The sequence below is a fragment of the Oxyura jamaicensis genome, chromosome 22, assembly GCF_011077185.1.
Source record: "Oxyura jamaicensis isolate SHBP4307 breed ruddy duck chromosome 22, BPBGC_Ojam_1.0, whole genome shotgun sequence".
In the NCBI taxonomy this organism is placed as follows: Eukaryota; Metazoa; Chordata; class Aves; order Anseriformes; family Anatidae; genus Oxyura; species Oxyura jamaicensis.
Genome location: NC_048914.1, coordinates 927,254 through 952,288, shown reverse-complemented (window position 1 = coordinate 952,288; position 25,035 = coordinate 927,254). Strand labels below are relative to the sequence as shown.

Sequence of the window (25,035 nt, the reverse complement as noted above, 5' to 3'; positions counted from 1 at the left end):
GGGGACCTTACGGGAGCCGCAGCACGAGGCGATGCTTGAGCAGGCACCGCGCAGCAGCCTGACAGCTCACCCCAGGTCCTGCTCACCCCAGGTCCCCCCGCAGAGCTCCCCCACCCTACACAAACACCGACTCAGCGCTGCGCTTAAGCCTGCTGCACGGCATCTTATTTTTGGACCTCTCCTGCCAGCATCGTCCGCACTTTCGGCTCCGTGCCAGCAGCACCTGAGCGAGCCCTGCCAGCCCAGCTCGCCTGCGGCACCCCGCTGAGCGTCTTTGCTAACCCGGCCCGGCGGGACCGTGACAAATGACGTCAAGGAGAGGTGACTCAGGCGGTGGCCGTCGGGTTACGGCAGCTGCCCGGCGGCTGGGAGCAAACAACCCCCTGACAACCCCCGTGCAGCCGGGGAACAAAGCGGGAAGGTGCCGACCCTGCCTGGGGAGGCTGCAGCCGGCACGGCTCGGCGTGCTCCCGGAGGGCAGCCAGCAGGCACGGCTCGCCTGCAGCGTGCCTCGGCGGGCGGCCAGGTGTCCTCGCCACGAGTGCCGCCTGTGAAACCAGGCAGGCCGACCGGGAATCTGGGAATCCGAGCCCCCTCGAGCCGGGGGGCGTGGGTTTGGGGTGTCACAGCACGAGGCGCGGTACCTGGTGGAGCGGACCAGCCTGGCCAGCAGCGTGCGCTTCTCTTCGTTGGTGAACTGCATGATCCCCGGGGTCTCAAACTTCTGCCGTATCCACTGGCACTGCTCCAGGTCGTTGATGAACATGAACTCCACGCCGATGTGCTGGCAGTACGCCATCTGCCCCGCGAGGAGAGGAAGGCCACTGAAATGCCCGCAGGGGCTCCGACACGTCCCCACCCCGCTCCAAGTCAGCACGTGCGGGATCTTAGCGACCCGCGCAGCTCGGCGCTCCGTCATCCCCCCCCTTCGGCCCCTCAGCAAGACAAAGCCGTCCTGCACCACCAGCGCTGCCCAAAGCAGGCGGCAGCGACCGGACCCAGCACCTGCAGCCTGGGGCTGCCTTCCCCATCCTCAGTGGTTCTGCCACGGGATGCGGCGTGGAACATCCCCGCGAGCGGGGCAGTCAAAGCTGTACAAGTCTGACCTGTTTGCTCACCCCGAGGGACCCAGCACCAGACCCTGGGGTCCTTCTCTGCCTGTCTGTGAGAGTCTGGGGACTCCCCTGGGGAAGGGCAGGCTGACAGGTTAGGGAGAGCGCCACACCCAGGGACTCGGAGCCTTTTCAGACCCCACTCGCTATGGCAGGGCAAGAATCTGAGAAACAACCTCCCAGAATTAAGGAGCCCGCTCTCCTTGCAGCTTATCTAAGATGTTTACACAGCTCTGCTTCTCCAAGGTCAACCTGCCTCTGCAGAGCCTCCAGCCTGACCGGGAGCCATCCTCGCTCTCAGACTAGGCAGAGCACATCACAGCGCTCGGCACAGGACCGGTGCCCGCTGCCGGAGCTGCAAGCTGCAGCCCCTGCTCAGAGCTCCCCATCGGCGGGGCTGTGGCTGGAGCCCCCAGCGCCGTTTGCTGCGTTACGCTGGAGCAGCCGAAAACAAATCCAGCTGCGCCAGACGGGCTTCAAAGTGCAGGCAGCATGAAGCTGTCAGGGGCTTGCTCAGCCTGAGGCAGCCCAAGCGCGCTGCCCCAGCGCAGGATGAAGCCGTGGGCGACCACAGACGGCCGGGCTACCGTGGGGCTGCCGCCACGAGCAGGGCGAGCACGGAGCCTAAGAAGCTCCAACGGCGCGTGCTCAAACAGGCGGCCAGGAGAGGAGCGGGACTGCAGAGCCTGCAGACGGGGATGCTGCAGCAGCGCTCGAGGCGGTACCAGGGGAATAGCACTGGCACGCGCAGCCACAAGCAGGATGCGGATGGCTCAGAGAGGGCTCCGCAGCGCGGCGCGCTACGTGCTAACCAGGAACAGCGGCGGGAGGAGGCAGAGGAGCCTCTCCCCAGGGTGACACTGTCAAAAAATGACTTTCAGAAAGCAATTGCTGTGCCGAGCCCCACGGAGGCCTCCACCAGGTCCTGCCCGGCTCCTTACCTCCAGGCGGCGGATGATTTCCCGGAGCGGAAGAGCCGACTCGTTTCCTCCGATGAAAGTGGTCGTGGGCAAGTGGAAGACCTTGTCGAGGTCAGATTCATCCAGCCCGTAAAAGCCTGCAGGATTTTCAAGGGTGGGACAAGCGAAAGCAAGAGAGAAAAGGAAAGGGGGGGGACGGGGGGGCGTTGGACACAGCCACACAGCAACCAGGTGTGTTCGGGAGAGGTGGGGAGGGGACAAAAAGCAGCACAAAACCAAAAATAAGCATGAAGGAGGTTTATATGGATAAAAACCAAGCAGTAATTAAACAAAAGACATTGAGCACAAGGTTATTACGGAAGGTAATGCAGGGAACAAAACACAAAGCAATATATGTGCATGTGAATCGGTAATTAAAATCCAGGGTCAGAATCAGGAAGTTTGTAGCCCCAAGAACGCAAAATACACCATGAATTACAAAGAGAGCAGAGAGAAAAGAAATGGGAAGTGACAGGAGTCATCGAGCAAAAACGGGGATTTCACCAGACGTTCGGAATTAAAAATGGTGAGTGGAAACAGAACGGAACGGTTAGAAGAGACCCAAACAGGGAGAGAAGGAGGAGAAGAGACCCAAACGGGGAGAGAAAGAGGAGGAAGAGAAGCAAGAGAAAGAAAACGGCGTCAGCGCGGGGGCTCTGCGACGGACTCTCCTGAATAGCTCACCCGGGAGCGCTGCCGGCCGGCACGGCGGGCGCTGCTCGCTTCAATTTGGGGTGGTCAGGGCCGGGCACGGCCGGGTGGGTGCCGCAGCCTCGCGGGGATGCAGAGCGCGGGCTGAGCACCGCTCGCCTTCGGCACCAACGTGGCCGCGGGGCGGTTTCGGTGCCACCACAGCCCGTCTCCTTCGTGATGCTGGCACCCGAGCAGAGGCTCGCCCATCTCCCGCTGCTCTCTTTTAGGGGAACGGCTGTGCTCTCTGAACCTTCTCCTTTTCCAGCCCAGTCCCCGGCTCCGGGAGCAGCCCATGGCCGCTGCAGCCACCGCGGCCTCGCCAGCTCTGTCCATGCAGGGCGGGCCGGTTGTGTGCTGCTGTGAAAGCAGCTCCTGGCCAGGCAGCCTGGCCTTGGGAGCAGCAGCTGAGTGATGGTATTTTCTATAAAACCCAGTGACACGTGCCAGCACGCTCGCTACGCGCCTGCTCACCGCACGCTGGGGACTGGCAGGGCGCTGGGCTGCTCCTGGAGAGGAGGAGGAACAGGGCACAGATCGGGTCAGGACCTCAGCACCGGGTTTTGGAGCTGCAGATAAGAGCCCGTGTGCTGCTGTTACAGCACCAGGGCACTGCGGTGGCACTCACGAGCCCTCAGACATGCCCCTGCGCCTGCTGAAGCTCATGTTTGTCTTTGGGGAAACTGAGGCACGGGGAGGAGGACGACTGGTCCTTCTGAAGGGGTGCAGCAAGGCAGAAGCAGGGTGGTCTCACTGCTGGGACCTCTGCAGGGATGCCACGTGCTGCGGGAGCAGCATCACAACCCTGCAGAGCTCGCCCTCCTTGGGCTTTATCTTAAGGGGCCCGTCCCTTGCTCTTTGCTCAGGACCGGCTTGACGCTTTGGATGCTGAGCAATCCAAAAGCCACGCCCGGGCACAGCGGCTGTCCCAGCACGCAGCTCAGGACACCGCGAGAGGCTGCGGGCGTCTGAGTGCAGAGGCAGTGCCCAGCAGCTGCAGACCGGGCTGTGCGAGTGGTCCCAGGGGTTTTGCCTCTGCCTCTGCTTTGCCGCAGCCCTCCAGCTCTCCCGCAGGGCTGGGACACGTCGGCTGGGAGCAGCGACGCCGCCAGGCAGGGGGAAGGCGAGGGACAAGCTGCCAAATTTTCACCGGGCCAAAACAGTTCAGGATCCCCCGTTCAAGAGGGGATCAAAAGCCTCGTGGCTGTGCCTTGTTGAGATGACCAAATAAACACGAAGCTCGGTTTTAGTACCCCAAATGGAATAAATAACCTTCAGAGGCAGAAGAGGGGTTTGCGCACACCTCTTCCCACTGCTGCGTGCAGGTGACACGCACAGCACGTGGAAATCACAGGGCGTAACAGCAGCTCGGAGGTGTGTTAGTCTTGAACCCATCAGGGAGATTGAGGCCTCATAAAATTAATGATGACAACAGAACACGTACTCTAGCAGCCAGGCATGCAAACACAGAGTATGGGAAACGGCAGCGAGGCTCTAGCTTGGGCATCTCTACGGGTGAAGCGTCGCTACCCATGCACCCAGCTCGAGACTTTTAGCCAGACAAATCAAAAATGAACGGGTTGCAAAAGTCAGGAGTGGTGCGACACGGGAGGGGAGCGCGTTACCGGCTTTACTGCTCCATGCCCAGCACAACCTATTCAAAGAGAGTCCTGCACTCCCGAGGGTTAAAGGCTCATGATTTGCATACCTCCTACTGTTAACACTCTCAGCCGCTCCTTGAACACTGCGAGGTCTGGGGTGGGCAGGGGGGGTGCAGCAGGGAGAAGATAGAGAGACGCAGTCAAAGTTAGTAAAAAAAACTGGAACCGTGAAAACTGGTCATGGAAAGCACAAGTCAAAAATACAGTATTCAAACACAGTCAAAACCACCAGGGGCAGAGGGGCTGGGGTGGAGGATGACTACACGCTACATGGCAGAGAAATCCCGGTGGAAAGTCCTCAGAGAGCTGCTTGCAGGAGGCAAGAGCACGGAGGGGAACGACGGGCACCAGACACTGGGTAGCAGTTGAGCTGCATGGTTTGAGATCTCCTCTTACGCGCTCCTCACTCGGGGCAGCGAAATCTAAGACGGTGGCACAGCGCCGCAGGAAGGCGCCTTCCCAGCGCGCTGCGTTACGGGCGCGTTACCGCGGCCAGCGGGGAGGTCCGGCAGAGATTTGGGTGCTGGGAGCCTCCCCGCCGAAGGGCAGGGAGCAGCCTCCCTCTGGGGACTGCTCCCAGATGGTTTTGCTCCACTGGTCTCTATTGGGAGCTTGTCTCTACAAGGTCACTGCCAAGGGACCTTGGACACGGGAGCACCGGCACGGGCACCTCCGCTCCCGGTGCACGTGCACCATGTGGGATGTGGGAACTCCCCCGGGGCCTCTCCCCTGCGCTGTAGGAGCGAGTGGGGCCGTTAATAGGGACGACAAACGGTGCAGCAAGCAGGCAGAAGGCTGACGGTGCTCAAGCAGGCTGCGAGCATGCACGGGGACGCGGCACCGGGCTCCGCTCCCCGGCTGCGTTAGGCGGCCGAGTGCCTCAATCTCACCCGGGGCTAGGAGAAAGGCTTTGGGAACGCTTCCCCTTGGGCAGCGGGGAAGGGAATTACAGGGACAGGAGGCGTTCTTTGTGAGTCCCAAGGTGGGACAGGTGCTGACATGCCCACTTGCCGAGAGGTGCTGCCGGCTGCCCAGGGCTGGGCAGGGAGCGCCCCACGGGTGGGGGGCGCACAGAGCTGCTCGTGGGTCTGTGCAAAGGGACCTCCTGTGGGATGCAGGGGGGAAGCAGAGCTCAGAGGCGTTTGCTCCCAGCCCAGCTCCCTGCAGGGGCTCTTCCCGAGCTGGGGGATGAGCTCCGCGCTGGAGGAGCCCCTGCACCACGGCGGACCCTGCCGAGGAACCTGCCCTCCCTCTGGCTCCTGTCCTGGCCAAACACACGGAGCAGCTCCATGGGCAGCAGAGGATTTGGGGGCACAGCTGAACCAACCCTAACACCTCCTGCACGGACAGGCAGACAGACAGACAGTCAGACACACACCGCCTTCCACACACAGCCCGATCTGAGTGCGCTAAAGTATTCCCTGGGACGGGTGGTGGCGAGTTCCTGTGGTTATCCCGTCGGTTCTGTCCTACACCACTTACCATGCCGGATCAGCTGTGGTAGAAGACTGAGATACTTAAAAAAAAATAAAATGAAACACAAGAAAGGGAAGAGGAATTTGGCACTCCAGCCCTACCACTCCGTTAATCCCGGGTGCCTGGCTGCAGGAGCGCCAGCCCCACCGCGTGCCCTCGGGAGGCTTTCTCACCCTGGCATTTTCTCCAAAGGTCACACTGCTTAATCCAAAGAGAGCTTCCAAAACAGACAAAAGCAAGTTGCTAAACAAAAGGCAATTGAGAAGAAAGATCAATTTCAGAGATTAGCCATGCAACTCCTTTGATTTACACCACTGCCTGGCCACAGTTTAAGCTGTTAGCAGCGCAGCTCCCACCACAAAAGCTGACCTTTAAGGATTTCTCTGCACACAAATAGGAAACAAGATTGTTTCGAGGGCAAGTTTAAAAAACATTCCTGTTATTGGCTGCTCTGTAAATTAACTGCAGCCCAAGTGTTAGGAAATACTCTTTCAAAGCAAAAAGCCAGCAGGATTTGCTTAGAAATTGGCTTTCTCTGCAAACAAGCAGGCTACAGCAGACCCTAGGCACCATCCAGAACATCTCTACTTCTCCTCCTGACTGCTGAAAGCCTGCGAGGGTCAGGCTGTGGCAGCAGGGAGATGCCATCCCCACCCCCCCACACAGGCAGCCCAGGGATCCCCAGACACGCTGCCCACCGGTCTGCTGGTTGCAGACCTGCCCACCAGCTTCGCCTTTGGAAGAGGGGCTTTGCACCGCGGCTCTGCAGGAGGCCAAGAGCCCGCAACACCGCGGTGCCCACCTCTTGCCCCCAGAGGGCCGACGGCAGGGGGCTGCCGCTCGCTCAGGGGCTGTGTTTTGAGGACAGCACAGCTCCGAGCTGCTCCCACAGGGGAAAAGAGCAGCGCTCGGCCGCCGGGGCGCTCAGCAGCGCGGGAGGCTGTTGCCAATTAAGGGAAAAGTCCCGTGTCGAGCCCCGTGGAATTTGCTGCTGGGCTGGGCTTGGCCACGCTTTGCAAGGCAGCGTTCGTGCAGCTCTCCCTCCCGGCCCCTCTCCCTCCTGGCCCCTGGTCCCCGTGTCCCCAGGGACCGCACAGCCCCTGCCTGCCCCAGCTCCACAGCAGCACCCGCTCCCTCTGCTGCGCTCAGCATCCCCTGCAAGCTACGTTTGTCAGTTTTCTTCTGAGATCAGTCAGATGAGGTTTTCCTCGGCACTACTGCTACCAGCAGAAAGCCTATTCAGTACTAAACAATCGTTACGCAAAGACAGAAAGCCTCCTCTGGTTACACACAGCCTCCTCTGGTTACGCACAGCCACCTCAACCCGGGGTCCTGCCGGCTGCGGGGATCCAGCCCCAGCGTGAGCCCGCAGCTGGTACCAGTGGCACGGCTCGCTCCCGGGACTCATTATTTCCTATGAATTCGCCCGTTCCTGGCAATTAAATCATCACCAGGAACTGCAGTGACAGATCTTAGAAAGAAAGGCATGAAGAAATTAAAATTAATGCCTGGCTTAGATGCAGAGATCTCGGGCTGAGATTCTCTCCTGGCCAATGCCTCCGGAGCAGCGATGCCGAACACCTCCAGCTGGGGCATGCTGCAGGGCTCACGGCCGCGCACCCTGGGGGAGTGGGAAAAATGAGACTGGTATCACTTTACCCAGGTTTTGTCACCGCTGTGGTGCTGCTGCTAGCACAGAGGGCTGCAGGGCAGGAGCAGCCCCGGCTGGATCAGGCCTGACGGCCGCTCTCGGCTGCTCCCATCAGAGCCTGGACCCACCAAGGGGACCTGAGCCACAGCGGGCAGGAGCAGAGCCCGAGCTCCTGCTGAGGGGGGAAAGAAAGCGGGCAGAGCTCACCTGAGAGCAGGCAGAGCTCTCCTGAAAGCACAAAGGTGTTTGGCATCACTCGGCAGGTGTGACACTCGGTGACAAAAGCTACAGCCCAGAGACAAAACGGATCCGTGCAGACGCCTGGGGGCGTGCGCGTGGCAGGACCTGGGGAAAAGCCTCGGGCAGGTTTCACCTTCCTCTGAATTTCTGCTTTGCACGGACAGCCAGAGGGCCTGCTCACCCTAAAAGCCTCCCTTTGGTGCTACTGCTGCTGCTTCCCCCCACCTCTTCCCACCACAGCCCCCGACACGGGGCTCGCTCCTGCCCAAGCCGCCGGCTGCTGGGGCTCAGCCCCGCTCTGGCAGCGGGTCAGACCTCGGGGTGAAGCAGCTTCCCCTTATCCCACCAGCTGGGATGACAAAATCCTGGCCCTTCTCTACCACTCCCAGCTACTAGGAAGGAAATTAACTCTATCCCAGCCCAACCCAGGACACACAGGTAACCCCATAAGAAATTCAGCACGCTTCTGACCGGGCCACACGTGACAACCACACGTGCCCGGCCTCTGCTATGGCAGCTCCTGGAACCCAAACGCTGCTCGGCTGGGTCACCGGGCCGTGGCAGCACGCTCCTGCACCCCAGCAGGACAAAAGCTGGGCTGGGGGAAGGTTCCTCCTGCCCCATCTGCCCCCAGCTGGGTGCCAGGAGCTCGGGACAAGCGACCGCGGCCATCCCACGCGCCGTGTGTTCCCATCAGCTGCTGCGCTGTGCGGGTTAGTGCTCGTTACCGCGGCTCTACGCTGTTAGAAGCATGCCTCTAGGAGTGCTCGCAGCACCGGGGTACAACCCCTGGAAAGCACCAGCGAGGTGAGAGAGCTCAGCTGCCGCGACCCTGCTCCAGCCGGAGGAACGGCAGCGTGCTGCGGAGATCACGACTGGAGCACGCCCAGAGGGCTGAGGTTAAGCGCTTTCAGATTAGGGTCCACGTCCTCGGCACCACACACACACTCCTGCGCAGCACACGTGCGTCTTTCACTCAAGGCACCGCAATTTCCAGCCCCTACTTGTGCGGGAACGCGTCCCAAAGCTTCCTCGTCATGATCACCGGCAGGTTCTCATAGCTCAGTCTTGGGAAAAAGGGGCAACGCACCGATTAAAGGTGCTGCAGCGAGCTGGGAGCAGGGGAAGGCAGGGCTTCATGGCAGGAGCACGCCGGGACGCTTCTCTTGGCAGCGTCAGCCCGGTGTGGACGAGGCCAGCCCCTGCTCCCCAGCGCTCAGCGCCTGCTGGCGGGGCCCTACGAGAGCAGCAAGAGGTGCCGAGGCGCCGGAGCTGGCGCTCTCCCCGACGCAAAACCTCTTGGCTGCTTGCCATTTCCAGAGAGGCAATGGCTTCCCCCACGGGATGAGTTAATCCCGCTGCAAGGCGCGTTCGTTCGCTCTGCCGGGAGGAGAAGCGGGGCCGAGCGGCAGGGCTCGGCTGGGCGCACGCTGGCTGGGACAGCCGGAGGGGGGCAGAGCTGCTCCGCCGCTGCACGCTCCAGGAGTAAATTTAGAGTGATCATCACGAAGGAAACCTAAGAGCTTCCCTCCGCAGGGGCGAAGCGCTCTACCTACGAAGCCGTGAAAGAGAGAGGAGCTCAAGCAATGCAGCACTGACTGCTCTCAAAGCCCTCACCCAGTTTGTCTGTGGATGAGATAATATCGGCCGGAACGGACGAGTCCAGGTCCGCATCCAAGATGCCCAGTGGGTCGAGTTGTGCTACATGATGCCCTCGAATCTATGAAATGGGCCGGGAATGGAGAGGAGAACAGATACCAAGAGGGACAGGAGAAAGGGAGAAAAACAAAAGAGGGGAGGGGTAAAAAAGTTAAATTACATTAGAATTAATTTGCAGAGCAATTCTCACCGACGTTTGGAGAAACAGTTACTGGTGCATCATCAAAATTTACACAACTAATGCCGAGAGGGTCAAGCTTTGCAATGTGATGGCCCCTGACCTGGAAGCAACAACACAGATTAGTCATTAAAACAAGTTAGTTGAAGAGGCATTCCTTAAAAGAGAAAATTCACGAACGCCATGCCGCTTCCCCCTTCACATTTTCTGCAGAGCTGCTGGACAGGAGGGACCCGGCCACTCTCTCAGCTCTGCAAGCCTTGCCACAGCACGGCTACCAGCCCAGTTTGTGGCTCCAGACGAAGCCTGGAGAAGCCGCTCAGCGTAGCTCTGCACGCGGGGAAGAACCCCGCAGCACTCGGCACCAGGTACGGGTGCCGCCCACCTAACCCCTCTCCGATTTCTGGGGCGCAGGGGGGTCCCCTCCGGAGCAGAGACCTTCCTGAGCACAAGCCCCGGGGCTGCCCAACTTCCCAGAGCTCGTCTGACTTCCACCCCGAGCACCTCCTGGTGACAACAGTGACAACCCTACACTGCTCGCTCCCTTCAAAACTTCAGAACAAATTAAGAGCCTGATTTTTCAAATTACAATTCCCGATTTTACTGATCTATGCCCAACTGGGCTATGTGGCTCTCACGCCGGCGTGGCACAGAGGAGACAAGGCTTGCCACCACCAGCGGTAACTCCAGCGAGGCGGAGGAACGTTATTTAGGAACATCTGCCTGCACTACGAGGGGACCGCACCTCACAGCATTGTTTTGGGGAGAGAAGGCTGCAGTAAGGCCGCAGGACGTGGGGCACGTGGACTGCTGCTGTCAAAGAGCAGGGGCAGGAATCCTGAAGGGCTCCAGCACTACGGGAGCATCAGCGGCTCCACGAGGCGTCTCGCTGGGTCTGTGCCTGCATCAGGAGCCACAGAGTAACGAGAGGCAATTTGTTGACTCGGAGTTCCTCCAGGGCAGGACAGTCAGTCCGTGCACATCGCCGTCACGGAGGGGGCTGCAGTGGGTCTGGGGCGCAACGCTGCAGACGGAGCTCCGGGCACAGGAAAGCTGCGGCCAGGGAGGTGCTGCTGGAGACCGCAGCGGGGTGCTGACCACGGACGGGCTCTACCTCTTGCTGTCCCTCCAGTGAGATGCACGGGGCCCAGCATTTCTCCCACGCCGACGCTCAGCAGCCGTGGCTGTGCTCTTCCAACCACAAGTCCCATCCTCATCGGCCTCCTCGGCGCTCCCAGTGCTGCCCAGTCTGTGTTTTCCATACTTACTGCCCTTATTTTCAATACTTACTGCCCTCCCAGCAGGGCACCACCTCCTACAAGCTGCAGATACTGCTTTTTGTTCCGACTCGGACCTAACCTCTTTTGCCACAGTCTGAGGAAACTTTTCCCTTAGCTGCTCATGACAGCAGGCAGCTCCCCGTGCACGCTCAGCTCATCCCGACGGGCAGAGCTCTCAACCTCAAGCCACAGTCCTGCCTCTTGACAGCTCCGGGTCTTGAAGCATCCAGGCTCTGCTCCGCTCCTGGTGTGGGTTCCCCAGAATCTGCGTGACGCTCCTCACCGTCAGGACAGCTTCCAGCCACAGGAGTCACTCGTGCGCAAAGCTATTAGGAAGCCTCCTGTATGAACCAGGCATACTGCTCTAACGCTACCTACCAGAGTCACTCGTATCCACCTGTCCCACCAGGCTTGTTGGGAAGGCTTTTCTGTGGCCAGGAAGCCTTTACCGAGCCATTGACTGTAAGGCAAGCAGCTGACCGAGCACAGGTCCCCACAGGTTCTCTGTGGCCCCAGGCACCGGCTGCCACGTGTGAAGCTCGCTCAGGGCCCGCTTTGTCCGGGACGTGTTTATTTCCTCATCTGACTTGCAGCAGAGCACGAGGACTATCCCAAAGCTCAGGGGCAGGACACGAGCTCGCTACGCAGCTCCCACGTCCGTGGGGCGGCCGTTTGGGAGCAGGGCTGGTGAGCAGGGGCGAGGCGAGGCGCGCTCGGTGACTCCTCCGGAGATCGGCTCAGCGGCATGCAGCGAACCCCCAGATTCGTGTGGGAACAAGGAGGAGGTCTTTTCCCAGCAGGAGCCACGCTTCTTTTCATTCCCCACGTGCCAGGTCGCTGGGCCGCAGGGCGCTGCCACGCAGAGCTTCGTCAGCAGCCATGGGAGCAGCCAGCGGCAGAGGTCCCGCCGGGTGGGTGGCTCAGTCACCCTCGTTACAGGGACACAAAGGCAGATTGTTTTCCCCAGCTCAGAACGAGACCACACCAGTTATTTCAAAGGGAATGATGAATTGGACACGTAAGCACTGCTACAATTAAGGAACAAGCCAGTGCTGGTGCTACCACGAACCACGGCAGAGCAGGGGCACGGCTCACCTCTAACTGCACAGACACTCCAGATCAATCCAGTTTCAGAAATTAACTGCCTGGTGTTTTAGGAGGTTATGCAGCACCGGCAGGGCCTCCTGCTCTCGCCTACCTCCACGCACCACGCTGAACCTCCCCTCCAGACAACCCAGGGCAGCTCACAGCCACGACGGCTGCAGCCGTACAGGGGCACCGGTGCAGGACCGGAGGCACATTTTTCAACATGGGTTAGAAAAAACAGGCCAAGAGCAACCACCTCCCAGCACCGCCACTTCAGAGACTGAGGAGCAGAGGGAATGCAGCAGAGATTGAGGATCTGGGGTTCAAATTGCTGCTTGGAAGTCGCTGCCTCCAACCACACCACGCACCGCTCCATTTATCGCGGCATCCGCCTGCTTGCTGAGCCAGCAGGCGACGCACGGCACTTAGAAACCACTCGCCCAGGGTTCAAAGCTGGGAAGAGCCAGCGGGGCAGTCACCTCCCACAACACCGGCCAGGAGGCACGGTGCGGGTCCTCACAAACAAGCCCTGGCTGCACTGTGCCCAGGAAAAGCAGAGCAATGCCCCAGCAGGATGTGGGTGCGGAGGCGAGCTGGGCTGGGGCGCCTTCTTCGGGCCAGCAGGGCGCAGACCTTTGGACTTCACCTGTGGCCCAGTACCTTGGGTTTTTCCGATACCTGAGCAGGATCCTGACCTGCAGCGAGGGCTTCTTTACAGCAGCAGGTGACACGGGGACAGCAGAGCTAAGGTCACCTCCACCACGGCTGCGTTTGTGAACTTCCCACCGCAGCCCCCAGCAAAACCCGCTCTGGGCAAACCGGACCGCAACCAAAGGTGAAAGAAGGACAGGCGCAGAAACACAGCTCTGTGCCCTCCCGACTAAAACTTTGGCCGTGTCATTTGTGCACACGCTGCTCCTTCAGCCCGCGGATGTTTCCTTTCTGCTCGGAACTTGCTTCTCCCGAGACGTTGATTTTGGCAGCGTTGCTCTGAGCTTCAGTCCGGTGGCGCCGCAGCCTTCTCCCACTTTGCAAATCGCAAGGAAACGTTTCCTGAGCTTCTATTTTGGGACCTGAGAAGTTCTGTCACTTGAGCCACGGGAAGTAGGACGGCCGTCCCACGCTGCTTCTGAGCGAGGCAGGAGGCGGAAGCGGAGCGCAGCGCGGCGCTCACGCCCCGAACCCCGGCGTGGGAACGGGGCCCCCTCCCGCAGCTCCTGCGCTGGGCTGGCAGCACGCTGCTAGCAACTGCTCTGTTCGGGGGACAATGGCTCTGATCTGCCTATTGTCTAGAGAGCCATCAGCTGAGCATCTGCCCCAGGAGGTCAGCAGATGTTAAAAGCCCGCGGTGCGTACACAGAACCCGCGTGCGCCACGCCGCACGAAGCCAGCAGGGGCAGGGCTGCCCACGCTGCCGGGGGAGCTGCGAAGGGCAAAGTGCACGACGCGAGCGTCTTACCTGGTACGCCCTGATGAGAGATTGCACTGCGAGATGGTCTTCCACCAGTTTGTCTACGTTGGGCTGTGCTTGAACCAGGAACTGTGCTTGTGACAGTGCAGAAAGGCTGGTGCTCAGTGGGGGGGGGCTTTGGTAAGCGGTGCCTGGAGCAGCTCCGGCGTTGGCGTTGCGGAAGAAGATGTCCCATGACTAGGAAAAAAGAGAGGCGACAGGTTCAGCACACACCACGCAGCCATCCTACAGGCCAGGACAGACACAGGAGCCTCAGCTAAGCGCCACAGCGGCCCTCACAGACAGGCTGCAGGCGTGGGACGGGGGGGACCAAGCCCACCCCAGCTGCACCCAAACACCACGGAGCCCGCAGGCACACCTGCAGCCTTGCTAGGGAGAAAACACCGCATGTGAACGAGGCGCAGGACCGGAGGGGAAGGCGTGCTGTGCTGCATGTCGCATGTACAGAACCCACGCGAGGTGGTGCTGCCTCGAGTGCTTTGGTATTTAGAGCCAAGTGACAAAAAGCACGGCTGCGATTGCGTTTGGACAAGGACCAAAGCCGGGACTGGGCTCACCAACGGCGTTGCCCTGAGGAGCTCATGAGGAACCCCACGTGGGCACCGACCTCCAGCAGGACAGCTGTGGGGCTGGCAGCCTCCAACACCGAGCGGCTCAGCCCCGGCTTTTGCCGTCCCGTCTCCACCTCTCCCCGTCCTTCCAGCAACCAAACGCGACGTCCCCATGCAGCCGACGGAGCGCGGGGCCGAGCTCTCCAGGCCCAAAAGCTGACTTTTCTGCCAGCTACAGAAAAACGAGCATCGCTTTCCTCGCCACAGCTCTCGCTTTGAGCACGCTGCCCCTGTGAAAAAACCCACGGATGGTCACACCGGCATCTTTCCAGGGGCAGGAACCACGGGACAGGACCAAACCACGCTCAATACGCGAGACCAGCAGTAGAAATCAGTCATTCTACAGACTCCGGGTGTTGGGGAGGTGGTTTTCTTATTTGCTAACATCAAAAAGCCTCTCTGAGCCTTCAGGCATTTCGCTAGCAATGCCGACAACGCCAGCACCATCCGTGAAACACAGCTTCTTCACCGGCTCTTGGCGCAGCAGAGGCTCTCCGTGGCCTGGGGGAAGAGGTGAAGCCTTTGAGCAACGACAGGACCCGCGCTGGCTCGCCGCATGGACTGCTCCCAGCTGAGCATCTCCAGCTGCAGAAGGGAAAAACGACCCACACAAAAGCACCCCAGACAGAACTCACTGTAGGGAAAGCAGCTCTAACTTTCTGCTCGTTATCCGGCTCTGCCTGAAGGGTCCCGAGGTGCCCCAGGCCAAAGCCGAGGCTGGCTGGCTGCCCGTCCGGGGAGCCTGGACGTGGGAGGAGGAGAAAGCTGCGTTTTGAGCCTCCGCAGGACCAGGTATGGCACTGGTGAAGACTTGAAGCAGACATTTCAGCATGACCTCATCAGGACAAGCAGAGACTTGTCGCTGCTGCCCTTTTTCAGCTTTGGGGAAGGCACGGAGATAACCCTACGGGGTCCCCGGCACCAGGACCGGGAACATGGGCCAGTCCCTGGGTCCGTCGGGCAGCGGTGTTTGGAAAAATCACCCCACATCAGCACAGGTCGGCCCCGGTGCCGGAGGCGTCAGGCTCTGCACAGAGAACACGATGCCAGCAGAGGAAACGCTAGGGAATTAATAACACTGGCTCTTCCTATTTTTGGACAAAACACAACTCCAGGGTCATGGATTTAGCTGGAAGCATGGTTTCTGTCGCACCAGAAACCACCGTGGAGAATAATGCCGGCCTCGGGACGGCCTCCTCGGAGCTTGCTCACCGAGAGCTCCAAAATTCATCCCTGGCGAGGTGGGGACGGGCAGGGAGCTGCACACCACATCTGCGACCGAAGCACCAGCGAGGGTGGTTAAGCCGGGTCAAAACCAGCCTTCAGTGCAGCTTCAGTGCCGGTTTGGGGCAGAAAAGGAGCTTTTTCACCCTGCTACCAGGGTGACCGGGCACCCGAGCCGCAGCCTAACCTTTGCAGGGAGCAGCAGCTCCCGGCTCCGGCCGTCACATGCCCTGGAGCTATTTCCAGCCGCAGAGACTCGCGCGGACGCCACAGCACGTGGCTGCACAAGGTGAGTAAATTTAGAAGCAGGTCACGCTGACGGAACATAAATAAAAACTGGGAAAATTTGGCGCCGGGGCTGGTATGCATCTAACTGATTTCCCCCAAAGGAAAAAGGAAAAAAAGTAAAGAAAAGCAAACACGGCGAGCACCTGACTGCGCTCCGATTGTTTTCTGCTGAAGGAAATTACAATGAGAAAGGAGGGAGGCTGCCTTCTGCTCCATCCTTCCTCCCAGCCCCTCCAGTCATAACACCGGCCAGCACCACGCCAGCAGGAGCGACCAAAGCTCCCGAGGCTCACCAAAGAGGAGCCGACCTCCACGGCCCTTCCCCGGGCTCAAAGGGAAGGCGGCGGGTGGCCCCGCGGCGCTCAGCCTCCCGCGGAGAGGCCGTGTCCTCCCGTGGCCCCGTCCGCAGCCACTGCCTCCGGTCTGGGCTGCACAGGGCCGAGGCGCTGCGGGGCGGGCAGGAATCGGCCTCGTCGCTGTTTTCCAGGCCATTAAACAGCCTCCAGACCAAGCCGTGCGAGGGAAAGGGAGCATCTGCTACCAGCGAGGGGGGGAAGAGGCTGGGAAAGGTTTCTGCCCGCAGCCGAGCCAGGCTGGACGCAGGCAGAAGGTCTCTGGAGCTCGCTTCTCGAAGCACGGCGGTTTTCCAGGCCGCGTGGCCCTGCCTTGGAGGCGTGTAAGGAATCGCGCATTGAAGCACGGAGACGCTCGCTTTATCCCGGAGTTAAAGCCAGCCCGGGACAGCCTCCTGCATGGCTGCTGGCCCTGTATGCATCCCGAAATCACCATCGGTGACACTGCAGCGGGGGCACGGCCGCCTGGCGGGCAGCCCTGGCGCTTCCCCAGCACTGGGGGCTCGGTGGGCGATGGGGGCACGGGGAGGAGGGGGGATACCAGGCAGCAGTGCCCATCTGCACCGCGGAAACCGAGCATCCCACTTGTCTTCCTCGCTGTTTTCCCAAGGAAAGCACCGGCGGTCCGTGCGTGACCCCGTCGGTTCCGGCGCCCAGAGCCGTGACCCCCTGGGACGCACCCTGCTCCGTGCGGGGCGCCCAAGTCCGGCCCGAGCTCCGCGAGCAGGGTGCGGCGCCGGCTGAGTCAGCTCGGGTACTTTCACCGAGCGCTTTATTGCCCGAAGTAATTACAGAGGATTTCAGGCTACTTTCCTGCGGGCTGTGCCCCCGGCCAAGGCTGCAGCCTCGATACGCACCATAAACCCACCAGCTTGCAAGTTTCTAACGTGGTTTCGAGCTCGGTATTTTTCAAGAAAGATGCAAATACGCACGCGTCCCCCCGGCACGGGTCCCCTCGGGGCTGCTGGCTGGGATGGCCTTGGAGGAGCTCACGGCCCGCACAGGAGCAGCCGAACGCCAGCGCTACCAACGCTCTTATCGCAGCGAGGACTTTGGCTGAGCTGCTGGCCGAAGGTACCCGCGGTGATAAAGCCGAGGGGAGCTGTCCCGTGCCCTCCTGCTCGCCCTCCTCGTGCCACAGCTGCTCTCCGCACTACTCTTCTCCCTCCTCGAGGCTCACTGCAGCAAGTGGGGCAGAGGGACCCGAACCGTGGCCCCGAACACCGCTCGCCAACAAAACCCGGCTCTTCCCAACTCCACCGGGGCTGGCTCGCTGGATTTCAGCGGAGGCACACCACAGGACACCCCCTTCCCATCCCCGGCCACGTCCTTGCTGCTTCTGCTGCGGACCTCGGGTGACAGACCCACACCGCCTGGTCTGCGAGGCAGCACCGGCTGCTCTGGCCCTGCACGGCTGGAGAACCTACGAGCTCCTCCAGAAAGACAGGAAGGGAAGAGGAGGAGCTGGAATCACCCCCTGGAGCCGTGGACTCCCCAAAAGCTCTACCAGATGGCTCTGGGTTGTACTGGAGGCGCTGCAGATCCAGTGCTGCTGGCCTCCCCATGCTGATCGAAGCACTGTGGAGTTGAACAGCCTCCTGAGGACGCGCTGAAGACTGGTAGCAGGACAAAGACCCTGGATTTTAGAAGTGCCCACGGCAAAATGCTCAGAGCCCAGCTGCGAGGGGTGCCATGGGGAGCATCCACGGAGGGCAAAGGGGCTTGTGAGCAGCCTCCTGGAAGCCCAACGACAGCCCAGCCCCTGCAAAAGGGCAAGGACAAGAGACCTCCCTGGCTTGACGGTGGCCTTTTGGTGTGCTTGAGAGCAAAACAAAAGCAGCATCCTGGCTCTGGAAACACGGCCAAACGCCCACCAAGGACGAGAAGAACCTTTAGGGCATGCAGAGACGCAGTCAGCAAGGCGCGGGCTCGGGTAGAACTGAAAATGGCCAAAGCCATCGAGAACAACAAGGAAAGGGCTCTTCAGATACGTGCTCGGCAGGCAGAAGCACGGGGACAAGGCCGAGGCTCTCGGTGGAGACATCCCTGTGAGGGATCAGCCGGCATCAGCCCATGGTTGTGCAGGATCCAGCCCAGGGCCTTAAGAGAAGTGGCTGACGATGCCAAGCCGCTGCCGGTGGCCTTCGAGAAGGGACCACGGCACAGCCCGGGTGGCTCCCTGCAGGGACAGCAGCGGGTGTCACCCACCTGCCCTTCGGCAAAGCCTCTAGCACCGCTCCCCGCAGCCTTCGCTTCCAGCCCGGGCTGCTCCGTGAACAAGAAGCATACCCAGAGCTCCTGGCTATGCTCAAGGCGGAAGAAAAGCCTGAACCGAATTTACAGCACGCGCCCTTTGCTGAGAGCAGCGCTCCCCACGTCGCCCTAACGCCACTGGGAGGACAACAGCCGTGTCCCTGCCCAACGCACGAGGGCTTGCGATTCCCTAGGGCGCTCACCTCCGAAGATTCAGAACAAAACCCAAATGTTTCAAACTGCCAAGCAAGATGCGGGCAGCCCAGACTTATCCGGGAGCACAAGCACGGAGGACGCAGCTAAAGGGCCGGGTTAGTCGACCTAAAGCCGCTCAGCGTATAAATCACGACACAAGGGAAATAAGGACTCCCTGTTAAGGGCTACTTGCTGGGGAAAGCCGTACCCCGTAACGTCACCAGCTCAGCCTGAACACGGGGCTGCTCTCCGTGACGGCCACAGCTCCCCAGGCTCCTGCCCCAAGCCCGCGGCTTGCTGGGGGTCACGGGGAGCAGCCACGGGAGCCAAGCACCAGGGCGAAAAGTACCAGGAAGGCTCCCACCAGCCGCCGTGCCAGCCGCTAGAAGCGATCTCATTTCCCCTGTCCTCTCCTCCTCCTTCCCCGGCTCAGCTCCGTTTGCTCGCCGCACTCCAGCAAAGCTCTCTAACAGGAAGCTGGAGTTCAGCTGAAGGACAGAAAGAGGAAAAAAAAAAAAAAGCCTGCACCGCTTCTTTTTACATAAGCCTTCCTTACGCTAAAGCCACCTCCGAATGCGTTTTGCAATCTCGGCTACCGGACGCTGCTGGGAGGAAGTGAGCTGATCTCTGATCTCGCCCAGGCGCCCGGAGGCACCGTCACGGCAGGTTTCTGGTGACCCAAGCGCTGAAATCCCGGCTCTTCCCCGGCCTCCGGCCGTGCCCCCGGCAGCCCCACCGAGAGCAGCAGGCGTGGGGAAACTCGCGGCCGGTTTCTGCTGTCAGCAGATAAGCTGCAGGCGCTGTTGCAGCAGCCCGGCATTTTTGGAAACCCCACCCTCCGGTGGCTCCTCTCCAGGAGGCCCCGGCAGGTTCGCAACCCCTCCATGCCCAGGGGTCGGAAGCACAGAACCAAGGGGTGGGGGGCGGGGGGCTGGGGGCACCTCTGGGCCCCTCTGGTGCCACCCGGCTCCAGCAGGGCCACCCAGAGCCCTGCACCGCGTCCAGCCGGGTGCGAAGGCTCCAGGAGGAGACTCTGGCACCTCCCTGGGGACCTGTGCCAGGGCTCCAGCACCCATCCAGCATGGACACTCTTCGTGATGCTCAGGGGGAGCCTCCCGGGCTCCAGTTTGTGCCCAGCACCGCTGGGCCTGGCACTGGGCACCGCTGGAAGGAGCCCGGCTCCGTCCTCTCTGCACCTTCCCGCAGGTATGGATGGACATGGATGGGGTCCCCCGGAGCCTCCTCCTCCCCAGCCCCGGCTCTCGCAGCCTCTCCCGGCAGCAGAGGAGCTCCGGGCCCTGCAGCACCCCGGGGGCCCCGTGCCGGGCCCTTTCCAGTACGCCCAGGGCTCCTTGCACTGGGGGCCCCAGTCCGGACGCAGCGCTCGGAGCAGCAGCACAGCCTCTATCAGCTTCTTCCAACATCAGCCCAGCAGCTTTCCAGGCAGGTTGTGCAGGTTCCCCCTGAGATAAGCCTCCCGTTCGCTTCCTCCAGCACAGCTCCAGCGCGGCCAGCCCTGCCCCGAGCCCCCGTGCAGCAGCACGTGTCCGTCCGTCAGATGGCCGCAGCGTCGGCCGCAGGTCCTGAGCCGTTTCCGTGCCCTGCAGAGGGCATTCGGCAGTGCCCGGGGCTGGATGGTGCTGCAGGGGCCTCGCTCGGAGCTGCCACCCCCGTGTCGAAGCCGAGCCGCCGGGCCCAGGGAGCCCGCTCTGCCCACGCTTCTGCGAGGAAACGCATTGGGGACAGGTCCTTCCTCCCCACCAGGCACACCGGGGTTTGTCGGTCCCAAGGAGCAGGGCTCCATGCCCTGGGCCTGTCCTTAAGGTTCTACATCATTGAGGTTTTGGGGAGCCCTTCCTACCAAGGCAGAGCCAGCCATGAGAAGAAACACAACACCAGTCTGTGCTCGTCCTTGTGGCTGCAGAGGAGGGGAACTCCAGCACCACGACACGACCACTTAAAGCACAAACCAAAACCCCCGGCTCTCCTTCCCTCTGAGACCATACGGCGTGTTGCTGATGGCGTCCCCAGCCAAACCAGCAACGACGCCCCCCCCAGCTGGCACGAGCGAGGGCTCTGTGGCTGCTGGCAAGGGACGGCAGAACCAGGGGTGCTTTGCCCGGCCCCAGACGAGCCTCAGCAGCAGCCGGAGCCAGGTTTGCCCACGAGCAATGGCGAAGCTCGCGCCAAGCCTCCGGTGCCAGCCTCACGCGTTTGGGAACTGAATTTGGATTTGCTGCTGGGGAGGCGCCAGCCCGGCTGTGCTCAGAAAGCAGCGCATCCTCCTCGGCTGTAGCCCTAACCCGGTCCTGGGGCTAATTCCTAAGCCTGGGGCTGGTTTCCCTCCGAAGCCGGCCGTGCCCCGGGCACAGATGGCCCCAGAGTCTCCTTCCCAACTAAATTATTCTGCCATTCCTTCACTTGAGCACGCGCGAGGATCCCTGCACGGCGCTGCCTGCTGCCGGGCGGAACCACAGGGCTGCGTTAAAGAGCTGGTGAGAGCGGACGGGATCAGAGGTCCGGCCTCAGGACCCGCCTGCCCCGCTTAGTCCTGACATTTACCAAAGCATCTCCTCCAAGAGGCTGAGGCAGGGCCTGCAGATTGGCCAAGGGCACACGCGGCTGCCCAAGGGCGCGGCGGTGCCCGCCACCAGCACGGGCACGTGCGGCCCCCACTTATTTAAGCGTCACGCTGCAGCTCTTGGCCTCGCTTATACCTGACAGCCCACCTCTGGAGCACCACGCAGGGGACGGGAGCGTGCCCTTAGCAGCTTTCAGCTCCCTGTTTGACGAGTGGCACAGCCCAAACCAACGCTTTTGTGCTTCCCAAGCCCGTATCGCTTGGCTCAGCCACCCACGTACCTAGAAGGAAGCACAAAGTGAACTTTGGCCGTGAAAACCTGGCCTGGAGCCTACCTCGGGCCCTGTATAGCAGCAATCAGCCTCCCGGCCGTGTGCTTTGGGTGCACGGGATCAGTGCCCCCGACACGACACGTAAAGCCATCCTCGAAGCACGTTGTGCTCTCCATCAGAGCATGCAAGAAACCCTCTCAAAAATGAGGCGGCTCATGTCGAAACTTCGTCACTGCGGTAACGTTTCCCCTTGTGAAACACAGAGGGGGAACAACGCCGCCGGGTTTCGGAGAGCCTCACAGCGGCAGGCAGCGGGTGCTGTGCTCCGGCAGGACGGGCAGCGAGCCCTGCAGCCCTGCACACGGACACGTGGCCGTGAAATACAGCCCTAGACAGGGGGGACAGGGATGGACGGGAAATCGGAGTTGGCTTTTCAGGTTCGCGTTTGGGAGCAGTTGGGGGGAATCCCTCCGGCCCCGCAGCCCCCCGGCCTTTCTGCAGGAGCCCCGGGCGGCGTGGCACAGCCTGCCCCAACGGCCCCGTGCTCAAAGCAAACAGCGAAAAGGAAAGCGGCCAAGACATGAATAACACCCTGCCCTCCCTCCCCAGCCAGGATAAACCCTCCCGATAAACCACTAGAGCTGGAAAACACAAAGCATCGGGAGCTCAGCCAAGGTGGGTCCCCGGGAGCAGCCGTTCCTTGCGTCCACTCGTGATCCAGGGCGCAGAGAGCTCCACGCCGGCCGCATGCAGAAGCGCGGGGGGTGCTCGCTCGTGAAGGCGGAAGCCTCTCGCTGCTCTTGCTCGGGGAACTGCAGCCGTCGGTGTCGGGTGGGGGAACATCCACGACCATCCGGCTCCGGCTGAAATCCTCCTGGGGCCGCTCGCACTTACCTGACCTCACACAGACACACAGAGCGAAGCGAAGGCAGACTCCTGGCGGGGTTGCTCCTTACCTTATGTACACTTTTGGGGTTTTCCAGCCACGCATAGTACATTTCCTCCACATAGTTTGAACTAGTCCCACTCAAAAAGGGCTCGGCAGCCACCGGTGCGCTGTAGCACCTGATCCGCTGAAACGTCCTGGGTGCTGCCAGCCTGTGTTGGGAAATTGTCTTAACAGTCTGAGAGGCCGTCAACGGCCTCAGCTTTGCTGCACAAGTCCTTAAGTTAAGCATTTTTGTCCCGTAGCCTCACACGAGTTCCTGTTGGAAGAGAAATGAAAGGAGTTTTAGAGATTGTGCAAGACAGCGCGGCTCGGAGACCCCCCTCGCCCCGCCAGCCAGCGGGAGCACGGGGTAATGACAGAGAAATAAATTTGTCCTGGTGGCCCCCGGCAGGCACCCAGCCTGCAGAGCCGAGCTTGGGACCGGGTTTGTTCCCGATTCCTTCCACGCCCCACACAGCTGAGGGCCGGGTCCTGCGGCACAGGAGAGGAGCCAGTGCACAGAGTGGCTCTGGCGCCTCGGGGGCGGTGGGAGGAAGGGACGGGATCCCCGAAGCACCCCCCCTGCCCAGAGGGGTGCCGGGAACGTTTCATTTCCCAGCTGGGTTTGAGTGCTGGACGCCACACTTCCCTTCAGCCCCGCAGGGTCCCCTGCAGGGACCTCTCCAGCCCCGCACGAGCGCAGGAAAGCAGCTCTCGTTGCGCAAACCCCGCAGCAGCTTCTCCTCCACTCCCTGCCCTATTCACAAGGCTGGCAGCTGCACCGGAGCGGCTCTCCCGGGCCCATTTTTGCTGCATTACTCACCCGGCACTCGCTCTGCTTTTGGCCTCGGCCAGGCTGCAGCGCGGCAACACGCGCACCGAGCTGTCACCGTCCCGGTGGCGAGTGGCCGCGGCCAAAGCGGGCGGGCGCGAGTCCACAGGGCGAACCGAGCTGCCGCTGTAAAACACTGCTGATAACGCAGCCCCAGGGAAAGTGCTGGAACACGATCGCCTCGGGAGCTTTGCCCTGCCCGGTGCCACCCCTCGAGGCCGGGCTGGAGCCGTCCCCGTGTCCCGCAGCTGCCGCTCGGTCCCAGGAGAGCAAAGTTTGACGGCGCGAGGTGTCCTGACCAGCGCTCTGCTAGCCCTGCTGCTAAAATTTGGGGTGTCGGACCTCGTTCTAGCTGCTCAGCACCGCGGCAGCTAAGCTTCCCCCCTCGAAACGCAAGATTTGGGGTGATGCAACGTTAAGAGCAGCGGCAGCGTCCTGACCCATTTGAGGCCGATTGCTGCACCCGGCTGGGACAACAACGCTTCCAGGCGGGGAATGCCAGCGCGCAGCATTCCTGGCCCTTTATTCACTGCAGGCGCTAATTAAGGGCAGAAATTTGTGTCAGAGGCAGTTACTGGGGGGCAGAAGCGCGTCCCTTCCCCTCCGCTATCTCACGCCCACCAGCACCCAGGCAGGGGCCCCGAGCCCCACGCCGGGTGACCGGCTCTAAGCGGGCAGACGCGGCAGGGCGAGCGCGCGGCACCACCACCACCGGGTGTTTTTCTGGGCTGGCGATTCTCCTTCCTCGCATTTCAGCTGTCAGAATTATTTCGAGATACTTCAGAGAGCCGGCCGAGCTGCCCGCCGGTGCGCGCGCACACGTGGGGGGAAAAAGGCTTTGGGACAAAAGCGTCAGCGCCGGTGTCCAGTTTCAGGCCTGCCGCCCAGCAGCGGCTCGGTGACCTCTGGGGAGAGCACAGGCGGTAATGCCAGAGTTCAGCCCGACCCCGAGGGACCCCACGGCCCCGGGGAGCCTCTCGCCGGCACCGGTCGAGCCCGAGGGGAGTTGGAACAGCGCGGGGACGCAGCCCGAGGCAGCTGCCGGAGCAGTGCTCTGGTACAAAGCCCCCCACGAGGCTGCCCTGCTTCCACACGAGGGGCATTAGGAGAAGAAAACCCACTGCTAAGGCTGGATAAAACCCCAAGGGCCTCGTGTTCTCAGTGGAAGGCAAACACCGCCATGCTCAGAGCATTTACGGGCCGATACGCGCATGAGCACACCGCTGAGCCAAGCCGATGAAGGCGCTGACCTCCGGCAGCCAGCGGCACCGAAACCTGCCCCAGAACGCAGTTAACTGGGAAATGCCTTTTTTTTTTTTCCCCTTCCTTAGAATCAAAACTGCCAGCTAGGGGGTAAGAGGGAATTAAAGGCCTGATTGGAGGGAAGTCAAGCTGCTGGTCACCGCGCCCAGCCCAACCTACGGGAAGAACACGAGGGAGAGGCAAAGGTGCTGAGCACAGCGCTTATCGGGCGGCTGGCACGTGGACCCACCGGGCAGGGCACATGCCGCCAGTGGCCCTTTTGTCCCCAGCACACGAAGAGCTCCGGCTGCCACCGCTCCTGCAGGGCCAGCGGCACGGTGTGCAACGGGGCTGCTGCGGGCAGGGGCTCTGCACCCCGGGGGGCCCCAGAGGCACCGGAGACAGCCTGGGCACGGGGCCCTCACTGTGGCTGGCGTGGTCCTGCCGGCTCCGGGGGGAGCAGGGCTGGGGGGCCCAGGGATGGAGGCTCCGGACCTGAGGGTCCCAGGGCCGGGGAGCTCGGGGACCCCGGGCCCGGGGTCCCCGGGGCTGAGGGGCTCCAGGCCTGGGGGCTTGGGGACACCGGGCCTGGGGTCCCCAGGACTGGAGGCTCCGGGGTCGAGGGCCCCGAGGGTCGCAGGGCCCCGGGGCTGGGGGCTCTGGGCCTGGGGTCCCGGGGCCGGGGAGCTCGAGGACCCCGGGCCTGGGGGGGTTCCGTGGCCGGGGGTCCCGCCGCTGCCCCACGTGCGGCCGCGCTGGAGGCGGGGCCCCGCCCTCTGCCCCCTCCCCCCCC

General features: G+C 61.8%; 1 protein-coding gene across 4 annotated transcripts in view; it reads right to left on the bottom strand.

Annotated features, from left to right (window-relative positions):
* Positions 1–22,482, bottom strand: part of OGDH (oxoglutarate dehydrogenase) — a 32,707-nt gene extending 10,225 nt beyond the window's left edge. Inside the window, exons 1-6 of one of the 4 annotated variants that reach the window (XM_035345072.1) lie at positions 22,197–22,482; positions 13,452–13,640; positions 9,639–9,729; positions 4,470–4,514; positions 2,054–2,169; positions 645–799 (exon numbers count right to left, since the gene is read on the bottom strand). In XM_035345072.1, the coding sequence (XP_035200963.1) occupies positions 645–799; positions 2,054–2,169; positions 4,470–4,514; positions 9,639–9,729; positions 13,452–13,640; positions 22,197–22,418 (818 nt within the window). In that variant the 5' untranslated portion in view covers positions 22,419–22,482. Of the gene's footprint in view, positions 1–644; positions 800–2,053; positions 2,170–4,469; positions 4,515–9,406; positions 9,510–9,638; positions 9,730–13,451; positions 13,641–22,196 lie in introns of all 4 variants that reach the window. The other 3 variants (XM_035345071.1, XM_035345074.1, XM_035345073.1) reach the window with 3 other exon arrangements.
* Positions 22,483–25,035: the final 2,553 nt, after the last annotated feature.